The sequence below is a fragment of the Carlito syrichta genome, unplaced genomic scaffold, assembly GCF_000164805.1.
Source record: "Carlito syrichta isolate Samal-C Ts95f unplaced genomic scaffold, Tarsius_syrichta-2.0.1 Scaffold289542, whole genome shotgun sequence".
Lineage (NCBI taxonomy): Eukaryota > Metazoa > Chordata > Mammalia > Primates > Tarsiidae > Carlito > Carlito syrichta.
The window spans coordinates 632,031-651,758 of NW_007233638.1; the positions used below are offsets into that span (position 1 = coordinate 632,031).

At 38.7% G+C, this 19,728-nt stretch overlaps 1 protein-coding gene across 1 annotated transcript in view; it reads left to right on the forward strand.

Annotated features, from left to right (window-relative positions):
* LOC103256465 (ras GTPase-activating-like protein IQGAP2) overlaps positions 1-19,728 on the forward strand; it is a gene marked incomplete at its 3' end in the record, with an annotated part of 194,096 nt that overhangs the window by 163,080 nt on the left and 11,288 nt on the right. Inside the window, exons 5-9 of the mRNA XM_021710543.1 lie at positions 2,671-2,747; positions 15,690-15,757; positions 16,075-16,188; positions 16,838-17,016; positions 19,083-19,170. Coding sequence (XP_021566218.1) covers positions 2,671-2,747; positions 15,690-15,757; positions 16,075-16,188; positions 16,838-17,016; positions 19,083-19,170 — 526 coding nt within the window. The remainder of the gene's footprint in view (positions 1-2,670; positions 2,748-15,689; positions 15,758-16,074; positions 16,189-16,837; positions 17,017-19,082; positions 19,171-19,728) is intronic.

Genomic DNA, 19,728 nt, shown 5'->3' on the forward strand with positions numbered 1-19,728 from the left:
CGATCCTTCCGCCTCAGCCTTCCAAGTAGCTGGAACTACAGGCACGCGCTACCACACCCACAGGCACGCGCTACCACACTCAGCTAATTTTTTGACTTATTGTAGAGATGAGGTCTCGCCAAGTTGTCCAGGTGGGTCTCGAACCCGCAGGCTCAGGCAGTGCACTCACCTCAGCCTCCCAAGGTATGGGATTACAGGCTGAGCCACCGAGCCCAGCTCAGCTATTTTCAAGAAGTTACCTAGGAGTGGTCCCACTGGAGGGCAAGGGAATGAGCTCCTGACTCATGAAGACCCATGTTGTGGAATTAAAAGCATCCACCAACACAAAAGCAAAAGGCTCCTTAATGTAAATTATGAATGTCTATTTTTAACATTACACTCATATCTGTTTTTGCTCAGTCTCATTTTATCTCAAAATAATCAATACTTATTTTGTTCCACCATTTGTAATTAGACTACACTTTCTTCTCCTAAAATGCCCCAAACATTAGATACCATTTCCTTCTGGATGCTTGTTATAATATAGAATTCATATTTCTGAATTGCAATTTCACAAGTATTAACCAGGGACTGGGTGATAAACAGATTAGTAAAAAAAGGAATTCAAACAGAAGTTTTCTTCATGAGGCAATTTCGGATTAGGACAAGTTCATTACATTTGATAGATTTCATGTAAACCTTTCAAATTGTATGTTTTGAGTCAAAAAAGTAATTGTGAGTCACCCAGGCTGGAGTGTAGTGGCACAATCATGGCCTACTGCAGCCTTGACCCTCTGGGCTCAGGTGATCCTTCTTCCTTAGCCCTCCCAAGTAGCTGAGACTACAGGTGTATGCCACCACACATGGCTGCTTTTTTTACTTTTTGTAGAGGTGAAGTCTCACCATGTTGCCTAGGCTGGTCTCAAATTTCTAGTCTCAAGCAGTTCTTCTGACTCAGGCTCCCAAAGTACTGAGAGGTGGGAGCCACCGTGCCCAGCCACAGTAATTTTATATAGTAGATTCTATTGTAACATGGGTTTTTATTATGAAGTCTTTGATACCATGCATTGCCAAGGTGAGAAACTGAAAGTGTACCGGATTGACTTTGATGTATTTACCTGGTATTATTTCCTTCATTTGCCAATATTAAGTGCCTCTTCTGCTAAGCATCTTGCTAGGTGCTGGAAGTACAGAGTGCTGAATGAAACCTTCTAGGGAACTACAAAGTGATGCCATCTCCTTGCTAAAGGAAAACACGTTCATAATGATATTCCCAGAGAAATATTATATAAACATAAAAGTTCTTGTTTAAAGAAAAGGCAGCTCTCTTTTACTTACATAGAAGAACTTTAAAACTGGTAACACTCATCTGAATTTGGGAATCCTCTTCCCGTTTTCACTTTAACACCCAACATGTCAAAGGAAAGTTGGAAAGGCTTTTTAAGTTTCCTAGGCTACAGGCATTCCTTTAAGTGCATAGTGACTCTATATTCTATAACTCAAGAAATTTTGCTTCTTTCTTTTCTCTGCTTTTTTTTTGATGTTCATTAGTACCATAGGGTACATGATTTAATTTTATTTTTATTTCAAATTTTATAAAATATTTACTGAAAGCGAGTAATGTCAATGTGCTTATCTTAACATTAGAGGCTTCAAGCGTCATTATTTTTTGTGTGCTTAGGAACAGAGAAGTTTGGTGTGCCCCTTTGTGATCTGTTTCTTATCAGGCTTGAAGTTTCACGCTTAAGAATAATGTGGAGATGTATTGAAAGCCTGCAGACTTTTCAATCTAGTAATTCCATATTTAGGTGATTATCCAAAAGAAGTTACTAGATGCTCAGAAAATACAGGAGCGTTCATTGTAGTGGCATATAGTAGGGAAAAAATTGTGGGCAATTCCATGGAGAACTGGTTAACTTATGCCTCAAAAATATGAAAGAATCACATGCATCTATTAAAAATGATGTTCTAATAGAATAATAAAGTGGATGGGAAATAGTTATGTTCTATTAAGTGTTTTAAACATGTTTGTACTAAGTATGATTTTGTTTATACATGCATACACACACACACATATACCTTAAAAAACCCCAGAGATATATACAATACAGAAAAGAAGACCAAATAGATAAATAAATAAATAAACCAAAATGCTAATTGTGACAGCTGGGAAGTGAGATTATTATAGGGTTTTTCTTTCATACTTTATGTATGTTCCAGATTTTGTTTGGTGAAAATGTATTACTATAAGAAGATGTTTAGTTGTAAACGCATGTATCTATGTTTACAGAACTATATAGCCAATTTTGTAACAATACAATAAAAGTGGTTGTAAGAAGGCCGTGCTTCTCGGGCCAGTGGGACCTCTGCACGGTCACAGGCATTGAGAAGGTGACAGAAGGCAGTGCCCCGTATAGACTCAGGCCTCTGAAATGAAACAAGCACTGTGTGACACAGCCTTGGAGTGGCCGACTGTGAATCCTGCCATTCTCCTGATGCCTGCTGTCAGGCAGGCAGCCTAATGTGGAGATTGGTCTGTCCCTACGGCAAGATGAAGCAACAACTGAGAGGTTCTTCAACATTTAACTAATTATAGAATAGCAAAGACAATCAAAAGGATTATTTGGGCTAGTTAAAGTAACTGTGAGAAGCAAAACGTATAATAAACATATTGTTTCTTTTGTTTTCCAGATATTTTATCCAGAAACAACAGATGTCTATGATCGGAAAAACATACCAAGAATGATATATTGCATTCACGCACTGAGGTGGGGAAAAAATACAATTAAAAGACTCTCTAGGTCTCTAAGTAGATTTAAATAAAACTACGATTTCAGTTTTTAAAAGACATCTTAAGTTACTTTAAAAGGTTGAAGAACTTTTTATTAGATTTCATTGTTTTAAATTTACTAGCACAAAATTAAAACAATTGTCACATAAAGCCAATCCTTGAACTTGAAAAATGTTCTGATTTTCAAAAACTATAGTTCAAAACAGAAAACTCAGAAAATGAATGAAAGACCTTTAAGTATAATAAAGAGAGGATTTAAGTTGAACTTTTTAGAAATTCAGTTGTACTGTACTACTATATTCTTGAGTTATAGTCTAGTTTACAAATATAATGGAAATACATCAAAGGAACAGCTTTAATAGTCATTGTAATTTTGACTTAATGTACTTAAAATTATAATGTGGTTCATTTATCATAGATTAAGAAAATCTAATGTAATGATGGTTTCTTTTGACTTTTGTTTAGTAGAATTTGTACCCAAAGTTGCTATAAATTAGTCAAATCAAGACACATTTATTGTTTTAAAACAATTGTTTGATAACTTAATTTTTGAAAATATTGAAATTCTTCCAGTTCACAGATTATATTTTATATTATTGGCCTAGAAGAGATGTGATGTTTTTGTTTGTTTGTTGGTTGGTTGGCTTTTTTGAGTCAGAGTCTCATTCTGTCACCCAGGCTAGAGTGCAGTGACACAATCATGGCTACCCAGACTTGACCTACTGGGCTCAGACAATTCTTCCTTCTCAGCCTTCCAAGTAGTTGAGACTACAGGCGCATGCCACCATGCCTGGCTAATTTCTTTGATTTATAGTAGAGATGAGGTCTTGCCATGTTGCCCAGGCTGGTCTCGAACTCCTGGGCTCAGGCAATCCTCTCGCCTCCGCCTCCCGAAGTGCTGGGATTACAGGCGTGAGCTATTGCACCCAGTCCAGAAATGTGATTTTTAGGTGGTAACAAAAATGGTTCTAAAAATTCCATTTGTGGCTGTTGCTTGTGTGCACACAGGTAATGGCTGGAAGACTTCATGTCTAATTACATTTTAAGTCAGTTTTAGAACATCTGCCTTGTGTTTGTATCACTATAAGTCATTTTCCTGGCAGAATACTTGGTCTAGAAGTTTATATGAACTTCTTCCTGGCTCTTTTCCCCTCCAAAGGAAAAGGTTTCTATAATTCATGGCAATGTTGATCTTCTAGAGAAGAAGTTTGATTATGTCATAGAATTTGACTTTTTCCCCCAGTCAGTACTTATAAGATTGCTTTGGAAGATGACAGTTGCTAGAAATAAGGATAGACCAAATGTAGGTGCCTTTGCTATAATTCTTTTTAATTATAATACTAGTGAAAAATACTAGTGAAGAATACTATGTATTAGAACAACTAGTGAAAAACTTCTGTGCCTACCCCTCATAGGTGGCCAGAATGTCATTATGCTGGCAGGTTTTCTAAAAGCTTCTTGTGCAAAAGCTCCTTTTTTAAAAAACTTTTTTGAGGCAAAGTCTCACTTTGTTGCAAGACTGGAGTGCAGTAAAATGATCATGGCTCACTGCAGGCTTGACCTCCTGGGCTCAAACAAGTTTTCTACATCACCTTCTCGAGTAGGTGTGACGACTTTTTTGTAGAGATGAGGTCTTGCTTTGTCACCTAGGCTGATCTCTAGCTCCTAGGCTCAAGTGATCCTGCGTCAGCCTCCCAAAGTACTGGGATTACAGGCATGAGCCACCACGCCTGTCCAGAAGCACTTATTTTGAGGAATATTTCCAACTGTGCTGCCCAATATTCTTCATCAAATATTTTCTAGAGCTTAGAATGATCCCTTAACACTAGGTCAGCACTGGTTTGTGGCCTGATAAGCCAGCTACCATTAGTTATTAACCATTGTCATATCCATGCACCATAGTGCTAATCTCCAAATCTCAGGCATGCTCATGGCTGTCTTGTGTAAGCTTCAGTTGATTTCCTGGAGGTACACCTGGGACATTCATGCTAAGCAGCTTATAAACAAATGGTGTGCTAAGTTCCTTTCTGCTGATGTCACTGTTCCTATAAAGGAGTTCTACAGAGCTGCACTGAGGCTAACAAATGTGTGTTGGCCACCGTTTTAAGAGTGGTCTGAGCAACTTGCTAAACAAAAAAAGCAACTTTTTGCCTATTACTGCCAATTATATATAAATACTGATGTAATATTTTCTAGGACTGTGTTTCCCAGTGATTCACTTCTCATCATGGCTGTCTCCATTTCTTTTGTTCTTCTGGGAGGGAATTCCTGTTGGGCCATGTCATTCACCAGATCCACCTCAAGTAGGACTTTTTGTCTTTGGAAGCAATACTTATTAGTAAATAGCATTTCATGGGAGAATATCCTTCACTCTTCTGTGTGCTAAATTATCCTATGGCTGCCTCTCAGAGAAATCCCAAGTGTATCTAAAGTTTCTACCAAAACCTTCCTGCTATGATTTAGAATGCAGCCAGTCACTTGAATGAGACAGATATTTGCTCTGTTGGGCAAGACACACTTGGATGCTGGGTAACAATTCTTTAACAAGTACCGTGGGTTTGCCCTTGTTGTATAGTTAGAAGTAATGCTGGAAATGAACAAACATGCCTTCAGCTTTTACACCCTGGTTGCAGTTACAGCAACTTTGCTGGTGTGGAGGGTTACTAATTACCTGGTAGAGAATCAAGCAGGTCAGAGATTCTGATTACAACTCAGGAGCCACGAGGGAAGTTTCTTCCAGATGCATAAGCTTGCCAGGCACTGACTGTTTCCTGCTTCAGCCTGTGGCCTGACTTCATCTGCAGAGTTAGCTCTTGGCCCTCCCCAACCCTGTCTCCTGTTCCCTGTTCTGATTTGAGCTTAATGACCTAAGACCCCCAGGGTCCTTTCCCCTGCTTCCTGCTTGTCTCTGCTTTTCCCTTTTCCTGCCTGCCCCTTGCCTTTTCATTTTATTTCTGACCCCGGTCTCATGTCCTACCATACACTGATCCCTCTGTCAGTTTAACTTGCTGTTCTTAAGTCCAATGACTGTCACCACAGCAGCCCCGGAGGAAATTCTCAAGCTCTACCTCATGGAGACAGGCTCACCTTAGTGGTGGGTAGCGTCATTCTTGTTCCACAGAAATGTTTGTCTTTGTTTGTTTTTTTTTTTTAAAGGCAGTGTATGCTCATTGTGGACAAAACTGAAAAATTCAGAAAGAATGTCAAAGGAAAATCAAAAATACCCACTATCTCAGTACCAAATGAAAACCACTATAACTATTTTGATGACTTTGGATTTCATATATGTACTGTGTTTTCCTTTCGTGGCTTCTTTTGAAATGTTACAGATGAAAGGCAGTGAAAAAGGAACCACTTCAAGAGCTGAAGGCCTTGCTAACAAGTTACTACACTGATTTTTTTAATGTATAGAGGTCTTTTATGCATGGAGAACACTTGTTGCATGTTGTTTAGTGCTCACTTTACAATTGTTAAATGTTTAAATGTTAGTTATAAAACAGAATCCTTTAAACAATTTATACAATTAAATTTACTAGAATTGATTTTTTGAAGACTTCAGATTTAGCAGGTAAAATGCCCAGATGTATTATAAACTTACCACACTGAAACCTTTCCTGAAGGATCCATACCACAAGTTTCACCCCATTGTTTTTATTATTTATACACTAATTTTGACTTGTCCTCAAGCCACTGTATTATTTTGATACCTACCCAGATTTGGTATGCTTTTACCAGCACCAGAAAAAAAAAGAATGCTCTTTCAGATCTGCCAAGTTTACAGGTCTACTTTCTGATGGGTCAGTCATGAATGAGAACATGGCCCCACTTTGGTTTCTTTTCCTTAGGTGAGACAGCCCCTGCCATCAGGCATCAGCCTGAACTTGTTAAAAAAAGTCAGATCTATTTTTATTTCTAAGTACATGACTTTCAGGTAGGCTTTATTTACATTCTGGTCCCTGCCCCTTCTCCCCCTCTCCATCACCCTGAAATGATTTACTTCCTCGGTCTCACTTGACTAGAATTATATAATCCATTGTCCGGTCATAATGATATATTGGCCTGATCTGCTAACATTATTAAAAGCTTATGTATGCCTTTTAAAAATTAGTTGGCCTTTTCCTAGAGGTTTCCATCTCCCAGGAATTGAGGAGTTGGCTGTGCTCGGTTCTCTTTAGGTATCTGACTGATTTATTGCCTCAGATCCTGTTTCTGGTCTTCCCTCCACTTGGTTACTGAGTGTGACCACTGGCGCTGGGCCCTCTTTCCACCTGGCTGTTTTTGTCACCACTGATGTTCCTTAGTCCTTCCTTATTTTAAGACACCTCCACTTCCGCTTTCTTTGTCTTCTGGGACTGTTTGGCTTACTCAGAGTTCTTGGTCTTTATTCTTTGCTATAGTGTATATAGTATAAAAATATCTGTATGGAAACAGACATAGAAAAAACCAAAATACCCATGTTTTAATAATACTCCCAGCGTGTTGAAGGCAATGCAAATAATTATGCATGTCCTACTTTATCTCTTTTTGTATTACAACTTCCTTTTTGGACACTGTATACTATTCTCTTTTGGTTATTGTTTTGAACTCCTGGCCTTTCACAGACTTAACCAAGATTAATATCTTCTTTTTTGATGAACCAGATTGTTTCAGTCTGGCCAGTCAGAGCTCCCTCTGGCCAGCTCCTTTGTCCTGGCAGCACTGCCCTTGACCTTCTGTGAAAGGCCCTTGCTCTGTGGTCACAACAGGATGTTCCAGTCCTATCCTGACTATTCCTGCTTTAAGATACGGAATCAACTGCTCTTCAAGTCATGTTCATATTGGTTTTTCTAGTTTGACATTATTAGGGGACTGGATCCTGCTTTTCTTTCGGCCACTGAGATTCTCCTACATTGCCAGCCACAAAATGAAGGTGTGTCTGCCTCCCTCTGCACAAAAGTGACAGTTTCTGCTGCAGATGATGTAGCTGTGCCCCAGTTGTTGCATCTTTTAGGTACAGCGGTAATACAGAAATGACACCCATTCGGGATTTGCACTTGTGGAAGTGCCTGTGGCAGACCCACTTGTGCTTGACTGGCTGTTCTGGGTGTCCTGACAGATTTGTGGAAGAGGGCCATCTAACCAGCTTCCACACAGCCAGGTAGCTGCTGGCTGCCAGGTTGCCTTTGAGGCTGTTGCTTCCGCATGACTGCATGACCCTCCGTCTCAGCACTCCATTCTCTTAGGACTGTATTCCTTCCTGAAAAACCAATGGAACCCTTACACCAGATTGATTACATCTCTTGCAGCGAACATATTTGTATCAATAAATAAGCTTTTTAGATACAGTTCCTTAGCCCAAGGAACAGGCTCTCATCCTGTATTCTCAGGAGATGGCAGTAGTTGGATTAAGGTGAGGGAAGCAGTTGAAATTTCTCATATCTTTCAAGTCATTACTTCTTCAAAACTCTCCCCATGCTCCAAACCACCCTCTTTACTCCTCTTCCTTTCCTGAATTATTATGGGGCTGTGCCTTTCCGTCCTACTAAATTCTAAGCTCTTTGAGTCTATGAGCCACGTCTTGTCATCTACCAGCACACACACCATTGATTCCAACTTGAAGTCTTGAGTTTGTATTTTTAATTTTTCAGAAGGTTTAACGGAACTAATTTCCCTATGATAAGGCAGCTGTAGGATTCCTTTGGTTTTTGTTGAAAACTAGTAGAACACTGGATTTTGACATGAATTGGCAGTAATATATGTGACTAACATGATCAGTTTTGGTTCAGTAGTTAAAACTATTTCAAACATGGAGTCAATGAGAGGAGATCATGGAATATTCTTAGTGTTGGAATAAATGAGAAACCACTTTGATAGATTAGCAATAAATGCTTGTGTTATTTAACATATAACATAGGACACATTTAACATAGGCTAATAGTAATAATAAAAACAAAGGCTAACACTAATGGAGCTTATAACTGTCTTCCTGGCACCATTCAAAGTACTTTATGGGCAAAATCTCATTTATTCTACACAACATACCTAAGCAATGGGTACTATTAATAGTCCCATTTTATAACCAAGGCAGTTGAGGCACAGAGAAGCTACCAAGGTCACAAAATTAGTGAGTGACCGAATTGGGATCAAAACCAGGCTGTGTGAAAACTGAACCTGTGCTGTTACCATCATTGGCTTCAGAAGGGAGTCAAGTGTTTTCCTACTTCTTTTTTTTATTCTTTTGAGAAAGCAGGATTTATTGAGAGGACAGAAAAGCTCCCACAGTGGAAGGGGACCCGACGAGGTTGCCCAAGTGTTTCCTACTTCTAAGAAAACTAAAAGAACGGTGGTGTCAGACTTTAACTTCAGCACAGACCTCTCGGCCATTATGTTTAGGACATTTAAAATGAAGAATCATGAAACTTGAGAACTGGAAGGGCCTTGTAAGGTTATTTTAGTCCAGATCCTCCATTGCACAGATAAGGGAGAGCTTGGATTCATGACTTGCTCAGGGTCATACATCTAACTTTTGCCAATCTTGGGGCCAGGGACCAGGTCTTCTGAGTCGAGTCCCATGGTTTTTCTGGTCTACCAGGAGGCTTTGGTTTTCAGACATTCATCCCATATGCAGTGGCACAAAATGAGCTGCATGTGAGGTGATCCAGGAACCCCGAAATAAATTTAGTGCCTGCCTTTTAAGTTTGCGTTTTATTGCTGTAGTACCTTTGAGTGTATATCTTGAAAGCGGCAGAAAAAAGCCCTAGTGGTATTTCTTTTAGCTTTCTTTATTGCTTGTTGGACTTACGATGATATTCTTTGTACAAGTAGGAGCATATGGGCCCAGGAGGCTTTAGTCACCTCTAGGCATCCCTCTGTTGCTGGTCTTACTCAGCAACACAGGTGTCCTCGCCCTTTGGGGTGGTAGGAGGCTTGCCACTTCATACAAAGTGCTTGCTAAGCTGTGGGAAGTGATGGTGACATTAACTTCATGGCTTTTTTGGAGCCATTTTTTTTGCAGCCCTTTGTACTGGCTGTTCAGTGTTGAAGAACTACATGAAATTGGTATTTTTAATATTCGGTGGGCTGCTTTTTTTCTTTCTTTCTTAAGAGTAACTCTGTTTCCTATCCACTTCAAGTAATAAATGGCCTCGTTTGAATTTAAATGCTTGGGAAGGAGCGCTTTGCTATCACTGATTCTTTTCAGCACAGGTATACTGGATAAGTGCAGTTTTCCTAATATATATTTGTCCCTTTGAGTAATTTGCTAGGAAGCCCCTCCCACAGAGAAATTAGGTATAAAACTCCCATACTGTGTAAAGTGATCGTTTTAAAGCTAACAGTCTAAACTTCAACATCAGCAATAAAAAAAGTTGAGAATTGAAGCCAAATAGAAGATATACATCAATTTTTAAATTTTTTAGTAAATGAGATTTTTTTTCATGTATGTAAATGAGATTTCTATCTGATCCATACTAGTTTAATGGAGTCTTCCATTCAAGAAGCTAACTTCTTAGCACCACCTTGTGGTAATTTCACTTAAACAAGGATATTTGTTTACAGTGAGATTTGTATTAATTTTACAATGTACAGTGGAGAAATAGAAAATGTAATTGGAAATCGCTACCTAATTTTTTTTAACTACCAAAGGAAAAAATTTACACTTTTGTTTAGTATAAACATTTTAGTTCATGTTACCAACAAACCTATGTTTTGCAGCAGCCTAAATACCTTAACTTAGGGACAGCATGGTAGAGGAAATATTGTTTATATAGTATATATTTTATAAGTAGTAATTAAATGAACGAATGAGTAAACAGAGGACATAATGTGAAAACAGTTACATCGAATTATTGGCACAGTTGTCTTACCCCTTTTTCAAAACGAACCTGAAATTGCTTACGTAATCATTTAAAAAAAAAATAAATTTGCCATAAAAAGGAATACTGTCCACTGACCAGAAATTTGAACAGCTCCCAACAGAAAGTAACAGACAGGATTGGATTGACCAAAAAACAAGCTAGGAGAAGACCACAGCCCAGAAATGACTGAAGCCTGCAGCAAAGCTAGAAGCTGGCTTGGGATCTGCTCCAAGCCAAGGGGCAGCAAGGAAAGGAGAGCCTCGAAGCTCAAAGCAAGCAGTGGTCAGACTGGGACAGGCTGAGCCTTGTGACTCTTCCCTAAAGCAGCAAGTGTAGATGCTAATGGCAGGATAGTATCTGTAGGATGCATGCCAGTACCCAAGACAGCAGAAGACTTCAGGGAGGGGCAGGGAGTCCCTAGCCTAAGAAGGCAACACAGTGGTACCTTTCCAGCATCTATCAGTCCTGTGAGTCTCCACAGTGTCCATAATGCTGGCTCCTGTCATGGGGACCTGTGATCAACAATGGACAAGCTGCAAGTCTCAAATGCCAAGTTGAGCACCAAAGCAGGAGATGCCAGACATTTGACTCTGTGAACGAGGCATTAGATTAGACAGAGCCAACACCCAAGGAACAAATGAAAATATTAAAATATGTGCAATTGATGATTCTTTCAGTTTATCCTTTTAACAAATATTTATTGAGCACTTACACTTATATGTGTCAGGACCAAAGATAAAATTTAAAAAGAGCATGAAACCAACCATACTGCCCATCGAAACTGGATTGGATAAAAATAGAAATTTTTTAAAAATGCAGTACATATACACAATAGAATATTACACAGCTATGAAGAACAAAATTTTGGACTTTGCAGCAACTTTGGATGGATTTCGAGTCTATAATAAGTGATCTATCACAGAAACAAAGAACTGAGTACCACATGTTCTCATAAGCAAGCTCTGAACATTTACCATAATAGCATAAGAAAGAGATTGGCAGTAGTGAGACACAGCCAAGGGAGAGAGAGGGGAGCACATAACATCAATAAGGGTACCTGATCTCAAATCAGGTGAAGTGGGGACCCAAACTTTGCCTGTACGATGACCACTTGTATACCAGAATCCAAATTATACCCCATATCTTTAAAATTTAAATTTTTTTTTTATTTTTAAAGAGAAAAACTTGGTGTAGATGAAATTAGAAAAGAAACTAATAAAATGTATAGTTATCTAAATTATTGGTACATCTTACAAAAATAAAACTATGGATCTAAAATTCTAAATTATTTCAATGTTGCATAGGTAGAGAAGTAGAAGTATATGAAGGATAATAGCTACTTATTAGCCTAGGCTTTGATATTAAAATGTAAATTTGAAAGTGTTAAAACTATAGGAGGATATTAATATAGGTAATCCATATTAAAGAAACGCACATTAAGTAATTGAAATAGACATAGAAGATTGTTGTTAGAAGACATTTTACAAATTGTCAAGTTTTGCTGTCACATTTTCAGAATTTTGAACTTTTAAAATTGCTTTCTTTATAAATTAGTTCAGGTATATTTTTTAATTTCCTTGTAAAACGGGAGGAAGAAACTGCAAATTGGGTATTATGTGACACAATAATACATTTTGGAGCATTTGTTTATTCTCATTTTTTAAATGATTCCTTGATTTTTTTTTTCTCCCTTGTATTCATTTGCAGCTTTATCTTGCCTGTTAAATTCTGTTTAGTTTTATAGTTCCTATTACTGGAAAAGTGCATGTAAAAGGTTGGCATTTCATTGTTCGTGTGATATGAGCTCCCTTTTAGCTGGAATATTTTTCCCATGTAATAATGAGTTGAGAAGTGTTTCATAAAAGATTATGGTTTTGAAAATGTCTTAATGGTCTAAGTTTAATTATAATGACTTGTTTGACATGAACCTTTGATAGTAAAGTCTTTGGACGCTGTGTAAAGTAAACAGTTTTATATCCTTGATAATCTCAAAAGACCTAGAACTTTGACGAAGGAATGTGTCTTGTCTTTCTAGTTTTGAATTATGACTACATAATGGCTATTTCACAATGAAGAATGTTCAAAGTCTAACATGTTTTTCCTTTGTGAATAAGATATAAATGTCATATGGGAATTTAGTACTAAGAATAACATTACCATATGTTAAAATATATTATACCATATCCCTTCAGATATATATCCCTTGGTATAGTTTTGAAGGAAAAAGGGGAAAATGAAAGAAAGGTAAATTCTTTCCCCCCAGAATTTTTACAATTTGAAAATTCATCAATAGGCATTACTCAGAAGCAGTACAAATGATCAATATGTTTATTTTAAAATGTCATCCTCAGAATTAACAAAAGGAAATGCAGACTTAAATAACATCTTGTTTCTGTCAGCTTGGGAAAGTTTTCATTGATAACAACCTGGAGGGATAAGGGGACAGAGAAAATGGCATTTGCATGTATTAGGGATAGAGTGGCCAGGCCCAGCAGGGGCTTCTCGTTCCAACTAACATTTCGATTCATATGCCTTTCATAAGACACATCTGGCCCCTCTTGCCCAGGATAGAGCTAGCCAGGGCATACAGCATGCTGGCAGGACAGCACATATTTGCTCTGCAGTGAGAACCTTCACAATACTCCACATCGTCCACACAGCCATCTGAAAGCCATTCTCTTTAGTACCCCAGTGGCAACTTTGCTGCTAAGGTGTGGGATTCATTGGTGGGTTTAAGCCTCATGTCCCAGGAGCCAATATCTATTGTAACAATCCCACTGCATAGCTCTCTGATTCTTCAAGGGACGTACCACCTATAAGTCATTGAACTCAGTAAGGTGTTTATGGTTCCTTCTAGTTGAGATATAGTTATCAGTAGGGTTATTTTTCTCCTAACCAATAATGCTTGTAACTCAGATGAAAGTGTAGGTTCCTAGGGAACAGAATCAAAAGTTAACCAAAGATTAAATTATTATGTCAAAGGAAAAAGGGTGGTTTTTACTCACAAAGATTAAATGAGTATAACCTCTTTTTAAGATCACCTTTTCACAATATACGTTGAAAGCTTTCATTGTGTGTATACCTTTTCAATCTGGCAATTTTGTTTTCAGGAATCTATTGTATCAGTAAGTATGCAAAGATATGTGTGTCTGTATATAAGTAGAAAGAAAAAAGCATATTTTCACTGAAGCATTATTTGCTGTAGTCATTAATTGGTGACAATCTAAATGGTCAGAAATTGCTTAAGTAAATTACTGTACATTTATATTCTGGAATAAAGTGTAAGTTTATAAAGTAGATATGTGCAGAAACAACAGTAAAATGATTTATATCAAAATACTTAGTGTTTAAGTCTGAGTGGTGATTTTTCATGTAATTTTTAAACCATGACTCTCTAATTGTGTGTGTGTATGTGTTGGAGCCTCACTCTTGTCGCCCAGGCTGGAATGCAGTAGCATGCTCACAGCCACTGCAGCCTCAACCTTCAGGGCTCAGGCAATCCTTCCTCCTCAGTCTCCCAAGTAGCTGGAATTACAGGCGTGTGCCATCTCACCCATCTTATTTTTTGATGTATTGTAGAGATGAAGTCTTGCCAAGTTGCCCAGGCTGGTCTTGAATCCCTGGGCTCAGACAATCCTCTCACCTCAGCCTCCCAAAGTACTGGGTTTACAAGCTTGAGCCACCGCGCCCGGCTGACTCTCTAATTTTTGACTTTGATCATGTATTACTTTTCTAAATAATTTTAAAATAGAAATTATAAAAAAACTCAATTTTAATGCAAGCTACTTACATTGACTAATCATACATTTGAAGTTTATTTTAATACCATTAGGAAGGCTTGATCTTGAACTTCTTTAATGTGTTTTTATGAACGACTAAGATCCCTGTCACATCAACATCTGAAGTGATAATGAAATATTTCAAGCCATTAGAAGCATTCTTAGGCTGGGCTCGGTGGCTTAGCCTGTAATCCCTGCATTTTGGGAGGCCGAGGTGAGTGGATTGCCTGAGCCCACAGGTTCAAGACCAACCCAGACAACTTGGCAAAACCTTGTCTCTACAATAAATAAAAAATTAGTCAGGTGTGATAGCTCACACCTGTAGTTCCAGCTACTTGGAAGGCTGAGGTGGAAGGATTGCGGGAGCCCAGCAGGTTGACACTGGGGTGGCGGTGAGTGTACCACTGCACTTCAGCCTGGGCAATGGTGTAAGACTCCAACTCAAAAAAAAAAAAAAAAGGCATTCTTAGTTCACTTCTCCACTACTGTTGTGTAATTTCAACTACCTGTTACAGTCTCATAAACTATAAACCTACTAAAATGGATAAGAAAGTAAATACAGAATTTTTTAGTTGGTTGCTGGAATTAATCTTTAGGCAAATGAGTGAAGGACAAATATGGAACAAAAACTGACTTGGTGATCAAGTGGAAAAAGCACATAATCATATATTTTAGGTAGAATGTAGATGTCAGCTTCCAAGTCCTTTTTTCATGGTGTGGGCAGATTAATGGATGCTGTCATTACTGACTAAGGGATTTGTTTTTAAACATACACAATATATTGTCCCTCTTCCACTTAGAAGTATATGCACATTGTATTTATCTTTAACATTACCCCATCTGCCTGTAGTCTTACTACTTTGTTTTTTGGTTCAGAAAATGTAAAGCAAATAATTTCTCAAGAGATGTGGGACTTGGAGGACTACTGAAAAACAAAATATAATTCCAGATGTACTTTGAGGAAAGTAAGAATCATGAGGAATATCCAAAGAAATGTGTATTGCATCTGTTCCCTACTGTTTTGTATTAGCTGTGTTTCTTGTTCTCCTTTCCTATGGATGGGAGAGGTAGTTGTCTCCAGAAGTGCTGGATACCACAGAAGACCAGCCTCTGGAACTCAGACTGGAGTGCCGGTCCTGGCCCCACCAGGGATTGCGTTACCTTGGGACTGATTCCTCATTTATAAAATGAATAAATTAGATATCTCTTATCTCCTCATTTGAGAAAACCTTTAAGATTGGTTTAATTTATAACTGTAAGACTTATGATGAGAAAGTTTTTGATAACTTTGTGTTTTTCTTTCAGTTTATATCTGTTCAAACTAGGAATAGCACCCCAGATCCAAGATTTGTTGGGCAAAGTAGACTTCACAGGTACTACTCTTTGTCTTCATAATTTTTTACAATCTAGTAACTAAAAAAAGTACCAATATTTTTATTTTTCCATTTTGATATTGATTCCCTTTCTCACTCTGCATTGACGAGAAGAGAAAACTAACCCATCTTCTTTGTACTTGACTAGGCTCCCTTTCCCCATGTTTGTGGAATGAGACCCTCTGACTGGGTCCTCCTCAGATTCTTGTTTAGAAATGAACCCTACCTTCTTGATGAGACATTTCTTGATATGAATATAGCTATTCCTGCCTTCATCTCTGTCTGTGGCTTTCTTTGATTTTTTGGTACTTTTTTAGAGGAGGAAATCAGTAATATGAGAAAAGAACTTGAGAAATATGGAATACAGATGCCATCTTTCAGCAAAATAGGTGGCATTCTGGCCAATGAACTGTCTGTGGATGAAGCTGCATGTAAGTCTATTTAAAATTCAAGCTTACCATTGATGGGGCTGTACTTTTTATTTGTTGATTTTGATAACATGAAATAGAATACTTTGAAGATAAACTTTAAGCACCCTAAAGGTTGTTACTGTTTGTGTTTTAGATGATTAATTTGAGGATGTCAGAACGAAACTAAGTAATTGATTTTGGTCTACTTGTGCAAGGTGAATTAAGAGATTTCAAAAATAGTTTCATTCTTCTTTGTTCTCTACTTTCTATGACTTTAGATTTTTAGCAGTAGACTACATTGCTTTGTGTCTTTTAGCATTGCAGGTTAAATTACAAGTATCTCCTGGAACCAGCATGTTACTTTAAATCTATCCATGCTGTCCTGACCAGAGGCCCAGGATTGACTTAACTTCAAACCCTTGTTGTTGATGCAGTGCTTGGTTCATTTTAGCTATTCAGTGTAAATTGAATAAATGAGTCAGGATTACTTAGCAGGTGTTGAGACCAAGACCAAAGACAAACAGGAATGTGGACATATTATGTACTCCATAATATGTCTGGGATCTTTTTTGACACACTTACTGAAAGCCAAGGAAAACTGCTTGAGTTTAAGCAGTGTCAATGCAACTGTCCATGTTGTCTTTTGCTAATAAAAAATCTTTTCTTTCAGTACATGCTGCAGTTATAGCCATTAATGAAGCTGTTGAAAAAGGAATAGCAGAGCAGACTATTATAACGCTAAGAAACCCAAATGCAGTTTTAACTTTTGTGGATGACTACCTTGCACAGGAATATCAGAAAGAACTCTGGGAAGCCAAAAAGAAAAAAGAGGAAAATGCAAGACTGAAGGTACTTAGATTCTGAGTAACAAATACAGTCATGAATATGGGTTATTTGTTTGAAAAAGTCTTATTTTTTTGTTTGTTTGAGTCAGAGTCTCACTCTGTTGCCCAGGCTGGAGTGCAGTGGCACACTCACGGCCACTGCAGCCTCGACCAGCTGGTTCAGGTCATCCATCTGCCTCAGCCTTCCAAGTAGCTGGAACTACAGGCGTGCGCCACCATGACTGGCTAAATATTTTATTTATTGTAGAGACGAGGTCTTGCCATGTTACCCAGGCTGGTCTCGAATCCCTGGACTCAGGCAATCCTCTCACCTCAGCCTCCCAAAGTGATAGGATTTCATGTGTGAGCCACCGTGCCCAGCTAAACCTTATTGTTAAAAGGGATTATTTGGAAATCAACTGACTGTCTCTGTGGCCGTAGGCAATTGATTTGATGAAATGTGAGGGTGAAAGCAAACCATACACCACGTGAGGCAATTAGATTTCCTTTGATGATGAACATTACCGACTGGAGGGATTGACAGTCATGTTGTAAACTTCCTGCTTTCCCAGAAAGTATAGAAATAACAGCTAAAGATTATCCCTTATTAGGCACCATCAGCAGACGCTGTTACCTTTGTATTTATTAGTAGACAGTAATTTCGTGTGGTGAGATTTAGAGAGGATGTTTTTGAATCTCCTGTCCTAATATTTCCCAGTAGTTTAACCCCTCCTACTTGAGAATGTCCCTGCTGGGCAAGTCACCTCCTCCTGCTCCTACGCCATGCTTCCTCACCTTTCTGTCTAGTCCATTATTGGAAACTTCGCCCTGAGAACTGCTTCTTCCCCAGCTGTGCTCTCTCTAAGCTCTTGCCCTGTCACTCTCTGCTCCATGACTGGAAGGAAACCACTTTTTCTTTCGGTGTCTCTCCTGGTGCTCCATCAGCATCTGCTTGGTCACCACCTCTTGCTGGAGGATCTCTGACTCCCTGGCTCCTGGGTTTCTTTGCTGCCAGGGCTCTCCTCCATCTCTCCCATCTCTCTTAGCGACCCTCTTCCTCCTCCTTCTCAATACGGGGATTATTTGAGTTCTGACATTGAATTCCTTCTCTGCTCTTCTTTCCTTGAGATCACCCACTTGTGGAAGAAGCAACTGTGAGCTTTGTACCAGACCCTCCCAAATCCGCCTTTTCACACTCCTCTACACACCTCCACCTGTGCCCCTGGGGCCTCGCATCCACCATGTCCGAAGAATGCCCCTTGCCAACTTCCCTGGTTTGGAATGATGACTACCTTGTTTCTTTTTATGACCCCTTGCTAATTGCTGATAATGCTGCCTTTCTTTCAGACTTGAATCCATCGCCCAACTTCTAGTCTCACCACTCTGACCCAGCCCTGCCCTTGCCTCAGGACTCCTGTAGCACCTTCCTTGTGGATCTCCCTGCTCCTGCCATTCTCCAGGCCAACCCCTGTCAGAGCTAGAGGTTGCAGAATCGATCCCCTGATTCTCTGTTGCCTCCTGAATTAAATCCCACCTTAGCTTGGCCTTCACCTGCCCTTCCCATCTTTGGGGCTCACCTTGGACACACTCGCCATGCCGTGGCCCAACGTGCTTTCCCTGCGTGACCAAATCCTCCTATCTGTGTCCTGTTCCTGACATTATTCTATTCCTCAAGGCCCTCCCTAGCTGTTATCGCTTTTTAAATTTTTATTTCAAACTGGCTAAGTATTATTTTGAAAAATTCTCCTATGGAATCTATTCTGTTCTATTAGGTATTATTTGTGTTCTTGATTTTATTCAATCAAATCAAATGAAATTGGTGATATTAAACTGCTTTTTAGCAAGAAAAAATGGCAATTTTTTGAATAGGGGTTCAACCTATTGTTTTCCACATAAGAAAATCAGGCCTTTTTGAAGAGGCAGTGGGTCTGTTGTTCACTTCTGTCATCATTGCTCTACAAATGCTTCCGTGGAGTTCAAGTGAGAATTAGTGAATGGTTTTATCACTCTTTGCATTTTTTTGCATTTGAGTTTTGAGCTTTGGAAACATTGGATTTAACCTCAAGAATCAGTGAAGACTTTGTTTTGCAGAATAGCTGTATTTCAGAAGAAGAAAGAGATGCATATGAGGAACTGCTGACTCAAGCAGAAATCCAAGGCAACATTAATGCAGTCAACAGTAAGTAATGAAGTGTGTGAAGGAAATAGGTATTCTGTGAGAGACAGGCTCTGCTTGCTAGGATCCTGGCAAAACTCTCAACTCACATACTTGTAAAACTGTCTTATATAATGAAAAATCTACTTAATGTCCATGTTCCTCTTAATTATGATGCAACATCTGGTTGTTTCCTGTTAAGCTTTTCTGGTGATCTTCCTAGTCCATGCCAAATAACTCAAAGTATCCTGAAGCTAATTTGGTTCTACCTTCCTGTTTTATCGCAGGTACAATGATTTTCAAATTTGAATCTGCCCCTTTTAGGGTTAGTATTGAAGATCATTTAATAAAAGATAATGGTTTAGATTGTTGTTCCTTGCCCTGATTACGTGATAGTGTTCTGTTGGAATTGTAAATTCTGCTTTTTGTTACTTCCCAATCACTTGTTTTCTTACACTTGTGTAGCTTTAGTGCCAGTGAATGAGACTAGAGGACAGACCAGGTGAAATGAAACTGCACAATTGCATGTTTGAGTACCATGTCCTTGAAACTCTGTAGAGTCAAGCAGTTCAGTTCCTTTTA